The sequence below is a fragment of the Calonectris borealis genome, chromosome 10 (assembly GCF_964195595.1).
Source record: "Calonectris borealis chromosome 10, bCalBor7.hap1.2, whole genome shotgun sequence".
Lineage (NCBI taxonomy): Eukaryota > Metazoa > Chordata > Aves > Procellariiformes > Procellariidae > Calonectris > Calonectris borealis.
The window spans coordinates 14,410,249-14,427,863 of record NC_134321.1 but is presented as its reverse complement, the minus strand read 5'-3'; the positions used below and the strand labels follow the sequence as shown (position 1 = coordinate 14,427,863).

Below are 17,615 nucleotides of genomic sequence, written 5' to 3'. Positions count from 1 at the left end.
AATTTAATACTTTACCAGGTTAGCTTGAATAAACAAGGTGCTGTAGCCAAGAGAATACTTCTCCAAAGCATTACCTTTTAGCGCTGAATAAAGGTTAAGAACAGCTCTGTTTTGTTGGATCATTTCTCCTGTATTTTTAGATTCTATTGAGGTAGCTTCCTCAAAGACATGTCTTGTTTCCCTGGAGTACTGCCGTTGCCCTAAAACACCCATTGCCCTTTTTTTTTCAAAGCCAGATTAACTGTTTTGCTGATATTAATAACCATGAAAGTAGAGCAGCTATTTGTCTTTGTATGTTAGTGGGTGCTTTAGGTATAGTGGTAGATGATAGATGAACATATGCTTATTTTTGTCTGGCTTGCTGTAGTATTTTTGGGAACAACATCTATCTATCCTTGCACGTAACCAAAAAGAACTTTTACTTCCCAAATTGTCGAACCGTACAAGAAAACAAAAACAAAAACAAAACCAGATGTAATTTGACTGCAACGTCATTGAAAATGGTATCAGTAACATTTTTGGGAAACGTTGTGAAGGGAGGTTGAACTTGATGTAAGAATCAAATATTTCATTTGCTCCTCTTACTCCTTAGGATCTTTCTTGAGTTCAAAGAATCTTGAATTTAGTCCTGGAGAATCAAGCTTCTTCTGAAATGAGAGGCCACTTGTCTAGGGCTGTGCATTAGACGTGTACTGTAAGCACACCAAAATAGGGATGTCTTGAATGATGCTGCTCATAGCGTTCAAGAGGATGTAAACTTCTCAGTGGCTCCTATACTCTTCCTGTGCATTCCCTTTTTGATCCTTGTGTTTGAAAATAACAACCACTGAGCAAGTTCCAGTAGTTGAAATGAGTGTCTGGTGACACAAATTGGATGCGTTACTTTTTAAGTCCCTGGGTATGCTTAGGAATGTTGTCAAAAAGGTAGCTCATTATTTTGTTTATACTTCTGCATTCCTGTAAGCTACCGCAGGTAAGATGCATTCCTTTTTCCTCATTTTATGATCAAAACATACAGTTCACTTTTTTAACTTGCTGCAGTAAAGACATCTTGCGGGCATTGCTGCATGTGGAAGAATTGGAACTGTAACTGCTTCACAGCCAGGACTAAGTGCACAGCATAACCTCTTCAACTCATGATAAAGTTTTCTGTCTCCAGAGGAGGTCCGAGAAGGCAGACCCAGGCACTGGTGCTTGAAGGCGTGCATGCCTCTTCTTGTTTGCCTGCCTCAGAGTTTCTTAAGACAGTTCGCTTGGTTACTTTAACATTAACCATTGAACTTATAATTAAATAGTAACGAATTATGATGACTTAGTATTTGTTTCTTTTCAGTTACCCATGGATGTATAGTCTCCACAATCAAACTGTTTCTTCCAGATGGAATGGAAGCTCGATTGCGATCAGAGTAAGAATAAGTATCTATTCATGTGTAGCAAAATTAAACTACTATATAATGAGGATTTGATGGATATTATATTTCAAATCAGCATAGGAACAGTTTCTTTTTCTGTGATCATGCAAAGAAAATAACTGAGAGCATGGTTCTTTTGCAGGCATTATGAAAAAGAAATCTCATTTGCTTATTGCTTTTAGAAATTAAGACAACTATGAAAGAATAAAAAAGTTCTATAAAAGAATAAAAAAGTTCTTATCAAGTTGGGCTTTTCTAACTGCATGTGGTTTAGTGTACTGGAATGGACATTATCAACAGAAGAATATAGACAAAAGAAAGCAAATGAGTGTGCTCCTTCCCTCTTTATTTGGGATTATTACTTCTGGTCCTTTAAATACACATAGACTCTACTAAAGTGAGGTTAATGGTGTCTCTCTATGTGTATATACATGTGTACACATAACACTGTTTATATTCTTCAGATAAGTAATAGAGTGATGTGTCCTCGTGGTGCAGTTATTTGGTGTCACAAATGAAGGAAAGTTTTGCCTGGCACGAGGAAAAAAAGAAATCATAAAATATGTTGGATGGAATAATGTTTGGAAACTCAGATGAATATTGAGAGGGTTTTCTGTGTATATGTGCACATTTTGGAGAAAATTTCAAAGAGCAGCAGAAACAAAAAATGTAAACGTTTTGTTTGCAGTAACCGAGTGCCAATTACAAATGGCATCATTTTAATTATCTTTCATCCTCAGCAATTACATGTTTTTGATTGTTTATTTAAATATTCTTTTATCATTAATATCCAGAAATATTTGCATGAAGCTTTAGGGTGTTTTTGCTTCTGGGAAGATAAGTCAAAATAAATTATTATGGGAAATTTTCTATGTAATTGCATGTCCTAATAAGACGTAGTAGAAATGTATGGTGTTAAATTTTTAGTTCTGATGAAAATGTGCAAGTATAACATTTGCTCTAGTGAAAGTGTACGAAATTCTGTAAGTTACCAAATATTATTTTGCTCAGTTTGTTGAATTTGTAAACAAGAGTACTATATCTACTGTCTTTTCATAGCTATTGTTTTGTGCATGTAAATTGGTTTAAATCTTAATAAATCAGTTTTAAAAAAAACAAATATTATGTAACTACTGAAATAAAAATTAGGAAAGAGAGTTTTTAGAATAGACCTTGGATTTATAATTTGAAAATAGTTGTGAAACTTTTAAAACATTGCTCAGCATAGTATTAACTGGTTTTGCATGTTTGTATATTAAGTCTTCATTTTTATCTGAAGAATAAACTTAAAAATACAAAGCATCTTGAGTAAATGCGCAGTACTAGGGATCTTCTAGATTTCTGAACTGCTATTCTGCACTTTGTGTTCACTTTGTAAAATTTTTTTTTTTTAGTGTTATCCATGCTCCATTACCAAGTCCTGTTGACAAGGTAATTCAGTAATTTGCTGTCTTCTGCCTTATTCAGCCACATGCTGTTTTCTGACTTGTTATAAAGATGAAGAAATGGTGAAGTCCAGTTACATTTCGATATGTTTTCCACTGCCTGTTTTTACCTAGTTTAATATTTTGAGTGACATTTAAGGTAGAGAAGGTAATGCAGTATTGGAATGTGTATTTTAAGGTAGCTTGACCTCTTGCAGTATGGCATCTGAAACATGGCTTAGGAAAAAACCCATTGATGTTAAGATGGTTAAATTTCCAGGTACAGGTTGACTGACTAACAGATCTTGAGTATTGGTTAATTTGATACTTGATCTGTTCTTTGGGACCCAAGAGTAGCTCAGGATTTTGGTGTTTGCATGAGGTCTATTGTCCTTATGTCTTGTTTTTTATGGAGAAGCTGCACTGCGCAAGCTGGAAAGTGCTCTGGCATGTTCCAAAGGAAGATTGAGACCAGATCTCTCTGCTCCTTTTATATAGCCAGAGTCGCTCACTGCAGAGTCATGGTGTCAGTGATGTCTAGTGTAATTTTTTAAACTCAATTTTGATAATGTGGGGGACTTGTAGAAAAGCTGTTAATAGCTACACCCTTGAGACATAATCAGGAATTGATCATCTCTATAGCCTCTAAAAAGAAGGATTAATTTAAATAGGTTTGAATCAGAGTTTTAAACGCGAAGAACAAAATTTTGAGAAACTAAGGAAACTTATTTGTGAAGTCAGCAGCCGGAGGAGTTCATAGACTTTGCATTAAAGTTTGACGTTTCAAAACAGCATATGTAGCTTGAATCCAGGGCAGGGGCAGAAATTCTGAGGAGGGACTGCAGGTATAACTGTGTGAAAAACGGCTTCAAAATTATGTCAGTGTGGGAAGAGCCTACAGGAATTAGTAAATAAATAAATTTGCCCCCAAAAAAACACAAAACAACTCCCCTCCTCCCCCCAAGTCCAGAACAGTTTCAGTTATGATTAAAGATAATATAGGTATTCCTCAAATTTGAAATAGATACTTACAAAGGGGAATGAAGAAAATGTTGGCTAGTAGCTCAACAGAAAACTTGTGATTGAAATGTGTGTGTGATGATGACATTGAATTGGAATATGAGAGACTTTATTTTCAATTCTGGAAGCCCCCAATTTCTGTTTGTCCTTGGGTTGAATGGCTTCGCCTTTGTGCACCTTGTTTGGTTTTTGTCAGTTTAATCTCAACTGAAACAAAATCCTTAAACTCTTTGGTGTGTTGGTGGTTCAAGAATTGTAGAGATACTAACACAGTGGGGCCTCAGTTCAGAGTTGCGAAGATCTATGATAAAACAAAGAATAAATAGTAGCAGAACAATAAATGATTGAAAATGCCATTGTTAGATAATATTAAGTTTATCTTCGTGACTAGATTAAAATGATGAATTTTGCATTATTTGAGTTTAATGAAAAATCCAAACCCATTTTGATTCTTAAATTCTTTTATTTTTCAGGTTGCTGCTAACACTCCCAGTATGTATTCTCAGGAATTGTTTCAGCTTTCACAGTATCTACAGGTAGGTTTTCTCTTGACAGCATTTCATTTGGATAAATAATTAATCTTTGTTCAAAACACAAATCTTATGCTCTGTATGTCTTTCTTTGGCTTGCATTTTGTAAACCAGAACATGATAAGCATTTAACTACCTTTTTTGTAGTGAAATAATGTAAAACATTGTAATTGGACATAGTATAGTTCTGTGTAAACTTTTGAGGTTTTGCATGAGCAATATAAACTATGACTTTTATAATATAAACATGAAAGCTCCTGTTTTATAGAAGACTCCCTGAATGCTGTATACCTGCTTTCCCTGGCCTTTCTCCTCTCCCACCTCGCTGTCCCCAATTTTCTTTTGGTCACAGTATTTTTGTCATCATCCATTGCTGTGGATATACTGTGTATGTGTATAAAAGTTTTGGAAGAACAAAAGAAAAGCAAAACGAGGTTATGTCGTGTCAAGAACTAGTTTGTTTCTGTGAATATAATTTCTTAGTGTGAATATTTCTGTACCTGTATTGGAAAGTATAAAGGAGGGGACAGTGCTGACCGCTCTTCTTCCTCATTGGCATCACCAGCCTTTCTGTGCCTGCTCCTGTGTCCGTTTTAATAGGTGTGTTTTTTCGTAAGATGTCATGTCACAAAAGGGTTAGACTGCAAAATGGGAACACGTTAAAGTGTGTCCTAATATATATAAATAAACTTTTTAGAAAGGATCATAAAATCAGCTTTCTGGAAAAGATATGAAAACATTCTTACCGGTAAATTATATCTAGGTTTGATTTATGTATAGTTCCACTGATTTATTTTGCCTGTTTTTTATAGTAATGGCAATTTTTGTTTGCTCACATCAATGATGAGGCTTTTGAGACAGATACTAACTTTATATGTATTTGCTGACATAGCAGGAAGCAGCTCAGGCAGATGCTCTTTCTTGGGAGGCTAAATACATACTCGCTCACCAATCTGTTCACTCTCTGTATCCTGGAATTGTTAACAAAGATGCTCTTCTATCTTACTGTCATAAAACAAAAATCAAACAAAAATAGTAATTCTTGTTTGGCATTTTTCTTTTGTGACCTGATTTGAGGATGAACAGCTCATTGCAAGGGAGCTGCCAAGCTGCCTTTTGGTGTTTACAGTTTTGTTACTCAAATTATTGACAAAAGTCAAAGAGTTTTTTAAGTCTTGGAAAGAATAACTTGTTACGATGTGTACTTAGCATGTACAACATACGCACGAGAAATGAAGGTTTTCAGGAACCTGAGGTTATAGTATAACATTTTCTAATTAAAATATCCAAATAAATATGTGGTTGGATAAATGGGATGGGCTTATTATAGTTTTGAATATGTGACAATGTTTGCTACTCACACTTCCTTTTTTTCTTGTATTTTGGTATCTCTTCTGTTGCTTCTGTTTCTCTGAGTTATTCTAGCTGAACTGACTGGTGCTCTACTCTCTTCATAGGAAGCCTTACATCGGGAACAAATGTTGGAACAGAAGCTGGCAACCCTTCAGCGGCTACTTGCTGTCACGCAAGAGGCTTCAGATACTAGTTGGCAGGTATCTGCATGCATCCTTTTCCTTTATGGACTGGAATATGCAGTGGCATATAAATTTTAGCTATTAATTTACAAACAATGGGGAAAAAAGCAGCAGAAAGAATAAAAAGCTTATGGCAGTTCTCTTAAACTGTGCAAAAGATAATGTTTAATAAATGTAGTGATTATGTACCAGTTTGAAATAACTATTAGTAGTAAGTACTCCAACAAAATGAAAGTCTTTAAAGCAGAACTCTACTGGAACTACATAAAGCACATATTAATACTAAGGTGATTCTTCTTTTCTGCTAGGCTTTAATAGATGAAGATAGGCTGCTATCAAGATTAGAGGTTATGGGAAATCAATTACAGGCATGTTCAAAGGTAAGTAGTTCACTTAAAGTTGAATGCTAGGAATGCTGAAAGATAGCTCTTTTGAAGTGTTTTGAAATTAGCTAGTTGTAGGAAAGTAGTTGAAAGATAAGCTTTCTGAAATGAGCCTGTGCAATTTTGATAATCTGAATAGCATGAAAATTGTAGATCTGTTCTGTATTTCATGGCATCACTTTAAATCTAGATAAAAGGCTATTTTTCAGCTTTTTTTTTAGCCCAAACTGATTTCTTTTGTATATGCATATAAATATGTATGTAGTGAAATGCAGAAAAGGAATTTCTGTCATCGGTGAGAAGCCACCTTTCTGTCCTGTTTCCTATGGATGTCCCTTTCCAGATAGGGATTTGAAAAAAGGCATTATCAATATGCTGTCTGATATTCAGAGACAGAGTAACAAGTATGCCTTGCCTTGATTGTTGTTTAGGCCACCTATGCCTGCCTTAAATTTTTATTTTTATTTTTATTTTTATTTTATTTTTAATTCCTCTCAACTACCTACATTATAAGAACTTTTTTTTGCAGGTCCTGTTTGAGGTCTTTCAGATGGGAACCGCGTAGGTTTCTGGTTTGTCAAATTGTAGGTCTCCTAGGCTTGACATTGTCTTAGCAGTGTCCAAAAAAACCCCATAGTTTTCCTATAATCAAAGCTGATAATTGAATGTGTGCTGCCATACATACACTTCAAAAAATAACTGGTTTATACCCAGTCATGTCAAGAGTCTTTGATCACTGACTTGTCCATAACATTTTCCCATCTACCAGAAATTGCTAAACATTTTGGAATAGAACAGGTCTTATCACAATCTAATATATTTAATCAGCAAAATACTAATTTATATTCTGTCTTTGTATCTGAATTATCTTATATGTCCAGAATCAAACAGAAGACAGTATACGAAAAGAGCTTATAGCATTACAAGAAGACAAACACAACTATGAGACAACAGCCAAAGAGTCCCTGAGGCGGGTCCTTCAGGAGAAAATTGAAGTGGTCAGAAAACTGTCTGAAGTGGAGGTATTGAAGTTTCATGCCTAGTCTTCCGGAAATGCTGAAATAGTTATAACTGCTGCTACTTACATCCCTGTTTTGTTACCTGTAATACGCCAGTATTTGTTGTATTGTGGCACTTGCAGTATATTAAGTAGTAGTGTTTATTTCTCCTATTGGATAATACTTAGTTTCTCATTAACTGTTTAACAACCTATTCTTTACACTCCTTCTTTTTCTGCCAGATTTCAAAGTTCATGAAGCTGTCTTACAGAAGTTAGTATGTGTGGGAAGTAAGTGAGGGGAAAATGACATACATGCATTAGAAAAAATGCTCTTAGACCTTGTTTAAACTGTAAAATTTATGGAAACGTAAGCTTACCCCTCATATAAATTACACTTAAGAATGAGTTTTTAAGATTACCAAGTGTTGGACACTTTTGCCAAATACGATTTCTGCCCCTGTAATACCTCTCATTACTATCTTTTCCTTTATTTTCTTTTTCCATTATCATCATTTGCTATGTTCCCTTAGGTCAAGAAATATCGTAAGACTTAATTTTAAGTGCTCAAAGCTCTTCATGCTTTTTAGAGAATGCAATGCATGTAGTGCTGTAATAAATAACCTTACGAGATTTCAGTTAAATACCCCTTTTTATATTGTAATAGTTCTTTACATGTTTGTTAATATTTGGAGTTTTATATTTACTTCTAGCTTTCTTCTCCTTTCCAATCCTATACTAAGAGGAGAATCTTCTGTCTTGTTTATTGTACTTTTTCCTCTTTATTTTGACTCTTGGAGGAGAAATATTAATTTAACTTTCTTAAGAGATTTGCTTGAGTGCTTCCTGCCACATACTTTTTTTTCCACACAGAAGAATTGCTGGCTCCTGGTTGAAAGTTGTCCTTTAATAATTATTATATAATGTAGTTTTGAATGAACTTTTGTTTAAAGGTGTTTTGGTCTGTTTTGGTGGTGAAGAACTAAGTCAGAGCTTGTTACCAAAAAAAAAATTGTATGAATGAAGAAACAAATCTTGAGCTATGAGGAGGAAACTCTATACACCATTTAGTTGTGCTGCTGTCACCAGCTGATGCAAACTTCTGGAGCATTCCTTGCCTCCTGAAGACCCAGCTGCCTTTTGAGTAAGGGGATATTAGTTTAGATGCCTTTCCACATTATGGAGTTCAGAAAAATATTTAGAACGCTTCCTGGGAGCCGTTTGGCTTATATAATGTGTTAAATCTTCTTTTGCTGGGTGAAAGGTGTGATGAAATCTATTGATTACATTGAATCACAAAATATTATAAAACTTTCACAGTTTATCACAAACCAGAAGAGAGGGGAGAATGGGGAGATGGATCATGTTTCAGTTCTTTATTCCTATCAATCACAATTAATTGTATAACCTACTGTGAGTTTTTTGATTTGGGGTTTTTTTACACATGCATGAAGCCAATATATTTTCACATAATCTGTTCTTTAAGTAGAACATTACAAAGCTTTGTATAGGTAGTGTTTTTGCCAGGACTTGATTTGTTTGTTTAGCCTTAATGATTAGGAACAAAGCAGATAAATATGATTAGTTACATATACTGTTTGAAAAAAATAGATCAACTTCAGTGTTTGGTAGATTATTATTCTCTACTTTTTTTATTTATTGCATAATAATTCTATCTTACAGCGGAGTTTAAGTAACACAGAAGATGAATGTACTCACCTGAAAGAAATGAATGAGCGGACTCAGGAAGAATTAAGAGAATTAGCTAATAAGTACAATGGAGCTGTAAACGAAATTAAAGATCTTTCTGACAAGCTAAAGGTAATGACGGAACTTCATCTGACATGATGATACTATAATGCATGGAACAAATAAATACAATTTAATTGCTAATGCAGCAATCAAATAAAGATTAAGAAACTGTTTAAACAACAGGTAAATGAAAGAAAGATGCACATCATCTTTTACATATTCTTTTGATTTACATTTAATGTCTCTGAAAGTGTCAGTTAAGTAAATTGCTAAAAAGCGTTCACCTTTTCGTTCACTTTGAAAGTTACCATATTTTTGGAGCTGCAATATATTTTAATAGAAAATGACAGATGGTATAAAACTTTGTATTCAGCTGCTTTTATATAGACAAATAACTTTCAACCTAAACATCTTGCAGTTAATGGGAATTAAAACTAGAATTGGAAATAAATTTGCATTTCATGTTGCCTCTTTGTGCAGTTACAAACATAATCAGCCTACCACATAGTAATAATACGGCTTAGCTTCCAGGGGGAAGGAGCGTGCAATCAGGTTTGTTATTAAATTAAACGTCTAAGTGTATTAATATTTAAAGGTCCTTTATGCTGGAGAGCAAAATAATCACAGTGTGATAAAGCCTGTTCCCAAAGAGTCTCCAATCCAGATAAGTAGATGATGTGGAGGAGGAAGGTAGTAGTGTTCTCTTTGTAGACATGAGACAGTTGTGGCGTTTGTCTTGGATAAATACTGGAATTTGAACTTAGGTTCTTCAAGTCCTAGTTCACCTCAGACAGAAGATTTTTCTTTCCAAATTAAAATGTTAAATTGCTGGTCTTAGGGCAATTGGTTTCCCAATTATGAGTTAATCACCGATGATGATGAGTATACACAGAAGGATCAACACTGAAACTTATTACCTAGTTTTGAGGGAGGAGAGTCTTTGAAACTTATTATCATGAAATCCAGCAAAGAAGAAGATGTGGCTTTCAATCAAGTTGGTTTGTGCAATGTACATTCAGTTCAGAAGGACTCTTGGGTTTTGATTGATTTGAGATGCTTGGAGACTTTGGGTGTTTCTTAGTTCTTGGGCCCTAATACTGTTCCTGTAATATTTAGCTTCCTCAGACAAAAAGTTAAGTTAAGATATTTTGAGATTCTTTCTCTCTGTTATTGTGTTTGAAGTGAAATATATAGAAAAATAACAGTAGAAAAATTTTGCATTGTTTCCATTTTCTTTATCTGACTAGCAAAGAAAGTTACTTATGTACATTTAGTTATACAAAAATCAAGGAAATCTATTCCTTTACATGTTAATTTTGATTGGTTTGGGGCTTTTTTTAATCTTTTTTGAGCAGGTAGCAGAAGGAAGACAAGAAGAAATCCAACAGAAAGGACTGGCTGAGAAAAAAGAATTGCAGCATAAAATAGATGAAATGGAAGAGAGAGAACAAGAGCTTCAAGCAAAAATAGAAGCTTTGCAGGCTGATAATGACTTCACCAATGAGCGGCTAACTGCTTTACAAGGTTAGTTACTAGTGGATAAGAAACTTGGATTATTTGTTTTTCTTTTAATCTGTGAAATACCTTTTTCTTGGACTTCTGTTTACAGTACGGTTAGAACATCTTCAAGAGAAAACTCTTAAAGAACACAACAGCTTAGGTAGGTGCAATCAGTTTCTTGTTTCAAGCTGGTTTCCAGATTTTCTGTTCAATTACTTTTATTATAATAATCTTGTAGTCTAGGGGTCTGGCAAAAGAATAATGTTTTACAGTTATCCCAGTAGTGCATTCTTCTTGGTCATCACTTGTTAACATGGAAAGACATGTGGCCACAACAGAATGCCAGTAGAGGGCACTGCTGTTGTGAGTGTGGAGACTTCTGGGTCATTGCTCAATTTAGAGCTCTGTCTGCGCCCCCTCAGCTCCAAGATTTTGAAGATTTTGATATACATATATATGAGAGAGGATTTTTTACACAGAGAGAGAGAGACATGTAATAGGCAATAGTTCTTTGGATGATGGTAACCTCGTATATGTTTGAACAAACAGGAACATGATCTGTAGTGTAGGAAAACACATTAAATTTTGCCTGTTTTGTTTGATTAGATTAGATACTTATAAAGAGGAGGTAGTGTGAAAAGCCAGATGCATTTCACAGTGCTGTATTTATAAAGAAACAAAACCCAAAACATTTTGCTTGGTTGCAGAAATAATATCCTTTCTTAATCCTAGGCGTACAAGTTGACGACTTCATACCTAAAATTAATGGGAGCACAGAGAAAGGTAGTGTATCTTAAGGCTACCTTTTGTCTTATGGTTGATGTTTGAAGTTGAACAAATTCAAAATGTTCTCTAAAGTTTTACTTTGAATGATATTCTCCTAAAAAATGAAATTGAATTTGTCCACTCCTCTGAGCATCATTTTTTTTGCTTAGACTTTCAGTCTAGGTTTTTTTAGAAAGTTCTGTAGAACGTAATGAGCCAACTTGGAAGTCGTCTTTTTTTTTTTGCTTGTTTTTGATGGGCTCTCACTGTAATCAGTAGGAGTCTACTGAATGATGTCAGGCTTGTGACACAAGCAAGTGGAAAACTCATTGACTTCTTTCCTCTTAATTTTTGCAACACAGACATATACCATTATACCATTTTTCTAGTAAATTGGGTATGATAAGTAAAGTCAACAAAACATTTTTTTTCCTAACTACAACATACGAAAAATGTGAGCATATGAAATATATAAATAGTGAAAACTAACTTTTTAAAACTCAGGAGTGTATTTATGTAAAAGAAGAATGAATACAGATTGAACTAACTGATGGGTTTTTTTAAAGACTAATTAGTTAAGGCTAAGTATTTTAACTTACATGTCTTAACATACACTTGAAGTTGTTTGAATAAAATTGTCTGATAAGAGTATGCTCAATATCACCTATAGCAAAGATTGTTCCAGTTTTGATTCTAAATTCACTGAATTGTTCCACTGGCTAAGATATATTTGTCCTCTTATGTTAATTTTAAATTTTTCCTTGATGTAGCGTTCTTCAGCATTTGCTGTGTCTTGCTGGATAGCGAAAGCTCTGAGGAATGGTGGTAGTATTAGTTGGAAGGATGGGCCACTTATATAGCGAACTGGTGGTTTTAACTCATATTCACAGTGTTTAAGGATTACTTGTATACATTTTTGAAACAAAATTTTAAAATTCTCTATGCTCTAATTCTTAGCTTTTTACCTTTTTTTTTTTTGGTATTACAAATGAAGAGCTGCGTAACTAGGGAGACTAATAGCAAAATAAGAGGTATAACCACATGTCTATTTCTTATTTGGAGCAGGAGAAGAGATCTGTTAAACACTGACAGGAACTGTACAAAAACCTCCCCTTAATCTAAGTACTTAATGTCTTAGCACTTAGCTATGATGCACGCTGAGATTAGCAAGCGGGAGACTTAAAGTCTGTTCCCAGTTCTTTGGACTGCCATACTTTGCTTTTAGATAGATTGATCCATCTTGCTGATGTATAGGTTTAGGTTGGTAATACTCTTAATGCTTGATGGAATAGTTAAGAAATAAATTGGCTTTTAATTTTTTTTTAAATCTTCCACCCCAGAAAATAGTTAACTTCTTTACAAAGCAAAACTAACATACTATATAGGGATTGTGATTCTTCATTCTAATCATGTGAACTGTTAAAAGGCTTTGAAAGTTACATTGTTGGAGGTTATTAGAAAAACATGCAATACTGTGAACAAAAGTAGCCTAGAGCTAAATTGAAACATTTAGTAAAAGCTTTCAAGCTTCAAGTGCAAATACATATTGTTTTATAGAGGAATAATTGATAACATCACACTAAATATGATTTTTTTTTTTCCTTAACAAACTGTCGTGGTTTAACCCGGCAGGCAGCCAAACACCACGCAGCCACTCGCTCACTCCCTCAGTGGGACAGGGAGAGAATTGGAAGGGTAAGAGTGAGAAAAACTCGTGGGTTGAGATAAAGACAGTTTAACAGAATAGAAAAGTAAGGGAAAATAATAATAATTATAATAATAATAATGATGATGATAGAATATAGAAAATGAGTGATGCACAATGCAATTGCTCACCATCCGCGCTGACCGATAACCAAGTAGCGATCGCTACTTCCTGGATCACACCTTTTATTTATATATTGAGCATGACATCATATGGTATGGAATACCCCGTTGGCCAGCTGGGCCAGCTGTCCTGGCTATGCTCCCTCCCAGCCTATGCAGAGTCCTTGACTAGCAGGGTACTTAGCAACAACTAAAAACATTAGTGTGTTATCAACGTTCTTCTCATACTAAATCCAAAACACAGCACTGGGATGAAATTTAACTCTATCCCAGCCAAAACCAGGACACAAACACTTTTTTGTTTGTTTTAAAATTGTTGGTAGGAACATCTTGTTAGGTTTTTTTATATACTGCTACCTCTTATCAGTCTGACTTTAAAAACTGTCTGAAATATTATTTCAAAATTGAATTCACTATTATGCGATTATAACAAATATCATTATCACTATTTACTTTTTTGGCAGAGTTGAAGAAGCAATCCATTTTTGACTTATTTTGGGTTGCATAAGAGTGAAAATGTCATCTGGATGGATGCATGAAAATATAGATTCTTCCATCCTATGAGTAACAGTAGAACTTGTGCTTAAACCTGGGAGTTTTAGGAAGCTGTCTGCCAATTTCTTTTTCTTTATGAATATAGACAACATATAACTGCTTACTCAAGTTGTCTTTCTGTGTGTTTATACAGTCTATCACCTTTTTTTGTCATGCATCTACCATGCTATTTTATTATTCTATATTTTAGTGTAGTTTTCCATTATTCTGTCTGTTGTACCACATTCTTCTGCATCTCTGCTACCTGGTCCATCCACATTTCTCTGGCATTTTACACCTTGCTGGCCTGTGTTCTCTTCATGACAGTCTGCGCCTTTCTGTGTCTTCCTGTCCTTTATCTAGCCCTTGTATAACGGCAGATGGGCAGTAATTTTCTCTGCCAGATTTTGGATTTTGTTCTCTTGAAAGCAGCAGGAGGCAGTTACTGGTTTTTTTGCTGAGTAGTCTTGCAGTATTTTAGAAGAGCTAAGAATTTAGGGTTTATAATGTAGATGCAGCAACTTTGGCAGTGAAAGAGGTTGTAGAGACGTTGCATAAGGAAAAGACTTCACATTTGAAGGCAGAAGTCAGAAATTAATTTTTTTTTTGTGCTAAATAGCCTGTAAGGGAATAAAAAAATGTTTTCTCTACTTGTATACAAAGAGGTATACATACCTTCCCCCCTCCCCCGTCAGAGGAGAATGGTAAAATCAGTATGCTTTTTAAGACTCCTTTTGTCTCTCTGTCTCTTGAAACTTCAGGTCAAGTCCTCAAGGTGTATTTATAGGCATACTACCTAGCTGTTGCAAGAATAAGGATTTTACATTACTTTTTTCTGTGGATGTCCATTAAAAGATGGACAACATTAAAAGAGCTGTACTCTGGGTGGAGGAACTAAGAACTCATGTTATAGTCTCTCTAGAGGCTTTTTATAACAAAGCATATTAAGATGATGATGGTTAGGCATTCATTTTCTCTCATTGCACATATGGAAATTCTGGTGCAGAAGTGAGTACCTTGCTTATACATCAAGCCATTGATAAAGGTTTTGTAGAAGTGAGTTATTTCAGTAAGTGGTATGTTTCTCAGTGAGTTGCACCACCCCTGGCTTTCATATTTAAGTTTTGTGAGCCATATATTATATAAAGAAAGATACGAGAAATTTGTATACAGTCACTTAGAGGATCATGTAAAAAGGCTAAAAATAAAAAAGTTTAAATATGGAAAATAAATGTTACAGCCATGGTGCTGTCTTTTAAAAGCCTTGTGGGTTAGAAAAAAGTTTACTTTTTGGAGTAATTTTGCTATAGCAAAGCTTAGTATTACATATTGGATCTTAACACCTAAGGTTCTGATATCAGAAGCTAATGATTGAACAATTTTGTTTGAATGTAATGCATTTTGCCGGTTTGTGTACTAAAAAGCAGCTTTTTCAGATTGCTAGATTCTTGAGGTTAAAGGATTTTTGAGGTTATTTAGAAAGGAAGTGTTAGCACCTTTTTATGTGAAGAGATGCAAGATTCTGATAGGAGTTGGGAGCTGAACAAGGTCACATAGCAGGATTTGGGTAAACCTGGGAACTGAGCCCAGTTTAAGATCTCTGCTGTAGAACTGTCCTTTCCAAAATTGTTGTTTCAGTGCAGTGAAACTTTGTTTAAAAAGTAAAGGGAGATATTCAGCAATACTTTTAAAATAAATGTTCTTCATTTCAAGAGGGTATTAGATCTGAAGAATAAACACGAAGACTAAAAAACTTACTAAATGCCCTTTTTAAAGCTAATAAAAAGTGCTGAAGAATATAGGTTAAATACATGTTTCTTATTTCTTCAATGCTTGGATTTGGTATTTCGAATTATCCATGTCTGATTATGAATTAACAAATGGGAAGAACTAGAGGCATCAGTGCTATGGAGTTGCATGTTTCAGTAGTGTACCATCTTACGTATTCTAAATTTATTGTGATTTAAATATCACTTCTGTGCATTAATCTTTTTGCCAAAAATATGAAGTTGTCAATGGAAATTTAGTGGAACTAATTTTTCACCACCTAACCTGAAAGAGCAATACAGCAAATGCCAAATGCACAATGTTTGGACTTTTAATAATTGGTTCTTATTAAATTTTGTTAAATGGAGTGGGGTTTTTTTTAAATAGCTTCTATTGAGGTAAGGGGCTCTTTATTATGCTTAAGAACTGCTATTAGATTTTATTATTTAAAAGTACCCTTTGAAAATGCAGTTAGATTACTACTTTCTTCTGATCAGTTCAAGAGAGTAATCTATTTTCTAACATTACTCAGACATCACTTCGATTACATCTTTTCTGCTTGCATATTAACACAGATTTTAAAAGTTCGCTGTAAATACACAATTACAAAGATTGTTAATATATCTTTCAAATTTTTTGTTGCATCGATTTGAAAATGATAAGAAGATGTAAACTTAAGTGTTTCTTTCTTTACTAGAGCACTTTCTTTCAAAGAGTGGAGGGGACTGCACTTTTATTCATCAGTTCATAGAATGTCAGAGTGAGTACAAGAGTGTTCATCACATTTGCTTTGAAAACAACAGAAAACCCAGAAAAGGTGGATAAAAACCAGAATTTGTCACTGCTATTTAATATTTCTGTAGTAGCAAAAATTTTCTAAGCATAGAATTGTGGCATTGTGATACGAAGCAGATGCCTGCAGTAGTAAGAGGATATCTTTGCTCTTGCAAAGCGATGATCACATTGTCTCTTCTTAGCAGTTAATCCATTATTGTCCTCCAACCAATAAAAGGGTGGTAAGGTTGCCACATGATGTTTAAAACTGAGTGTAATTTTTCATCTGTTACGAATTAAGAAGTTGAAAGCCTGACACTGTCAGTTTAAGCAAGCATCACAAGCAGCAGTAGGACAGAGATAAGGTAATGATGCCTTTTCTTCATTTCACATTTATCTGATAATTAAAGGTCTCACACATTCTTCAAATTAGTTGTTACAAAGAACAAAAAGGAAAACAATACCTTAATTTTTATGTGGAAGTCTAAGAGATTCTTTTAAGAAAAATAGAACATAAATATGCAATACCAATCTTTAGAAAGATGTGTTATTGTGGAATGAGAAACATGTTTTTCAAAGAAGATGGCTTTTGAAAATGAGTAATAAAACAGTGCAGTCTGCATATCTGTAATTAAAGGAAAACTTAAGATGTTAATACTTCTTGTCCACTGAGAGAAAAATATCATTAGGATGAAGAGAGAAAAGTGCTATTAAACTTCAAAGAAAACTCATTTGTAGCATGAAGAATTATTTTTTGACTTAAGAGTTTACAGAAATTATGTATCTAAAGTTGAGCAGAGAGGAGTATTTATAAGCAGAAATAAGACAGTATCTTTTTTTGACATTATGCCCATTGGACTCTTCCCTTTTAAATTTCAATAAGGAAGTGTAACAGACTTGTTTGACTTTTCTCCTTGTGATATGGATTGCAGTACTATAAACTGAATGACAGGATACTGCTAATGTTTGTCGACAAAAATTTAAACTTTATTTATTTGAAAAATGCTTGTGTTTAAAAGGGAATGATTGGTAGCTGTCTTCTGTCAGGCTGAAGTTTAAAATAATTTTAAATTTTGCAAAGATCTTGTATAAATTCTCTTTATTCAATACATAAAAATTAACTGAAGTTAAATGTTTGAGTAAAGATATTTTTTGTCTAGAATGAAAATGAAGAGCACACTGAGTGATGTTCAAATACAAATTGGTTGCCTGTTTTCATTGTTTGGATGTTAGCTTAATCTATTTTAGCAAAACTTGTATTAGTGTCACCTCTGCAAACTAAATGTGACCAGTCTTGTCACTATTGAGAAGCAAAAATGACCATCAGGAGCTAGTAAAAGATTCTAACATGCAATAGAAGTAGTAATAAGAGAGTAAAATAAAGATCAATTTACT

General features: G+C 34.2%; 1 protein-coding gene across 50 annotated transcripts in view; it reads left to right on the top strand.

The window, feature by feature from the left end:
• Positions 1–17,615, top strand: part of SLMAP (sarcolemma associated protein) — a 90,513-nt gene that overhangs the window by 41,232 nt on the left and 31,666 nt on the right. For 6 of the 50 annotated variants that reach the window (XM_075159020.1, XM_075159022.1, XM_075159015.1 and 3 more), the window contains exons 4-11: positions 1,334–1,406; positions 2,807–2,843; positions 4,330–4,392; positions 5,844–5,939; positions 6,230–6,301; positions 7,186–7,326; positions 8,985–9,122; positions 10,409–10,577. In XM_075159020.1, the coding sequence (XP_075015121.1) occupies positions 1,334–1,406; positions 2,807–2,843; positions 4,330–4,392; positions 5,844–5,939; positions 6,230–6,301; positions 7,186–7,326; positions 8,985–9,122; positions 10,409–10,577 (789 nt within the window). Of the gene's footprint in view, positions 1–1,333; positions 1,407–2,806; positions 2,844–4,329; positions 4,393–5,843; positions 5,940–6,229; positions 6,302–7,185; positions 7,327–8,984; positions 9,123–10,408; positions 10,578–10,662; positions 10,714–11,285; positions 11,337–12,950; positions 13,014–16,143; positions 16,264–17,615 lie in introns of all 50 variants that reach the window. The other 44 variants (XM_075159011.1, XM_075158998.1, XM_075159013.1 and 41 more) reach the window with 20 other exon arrangements.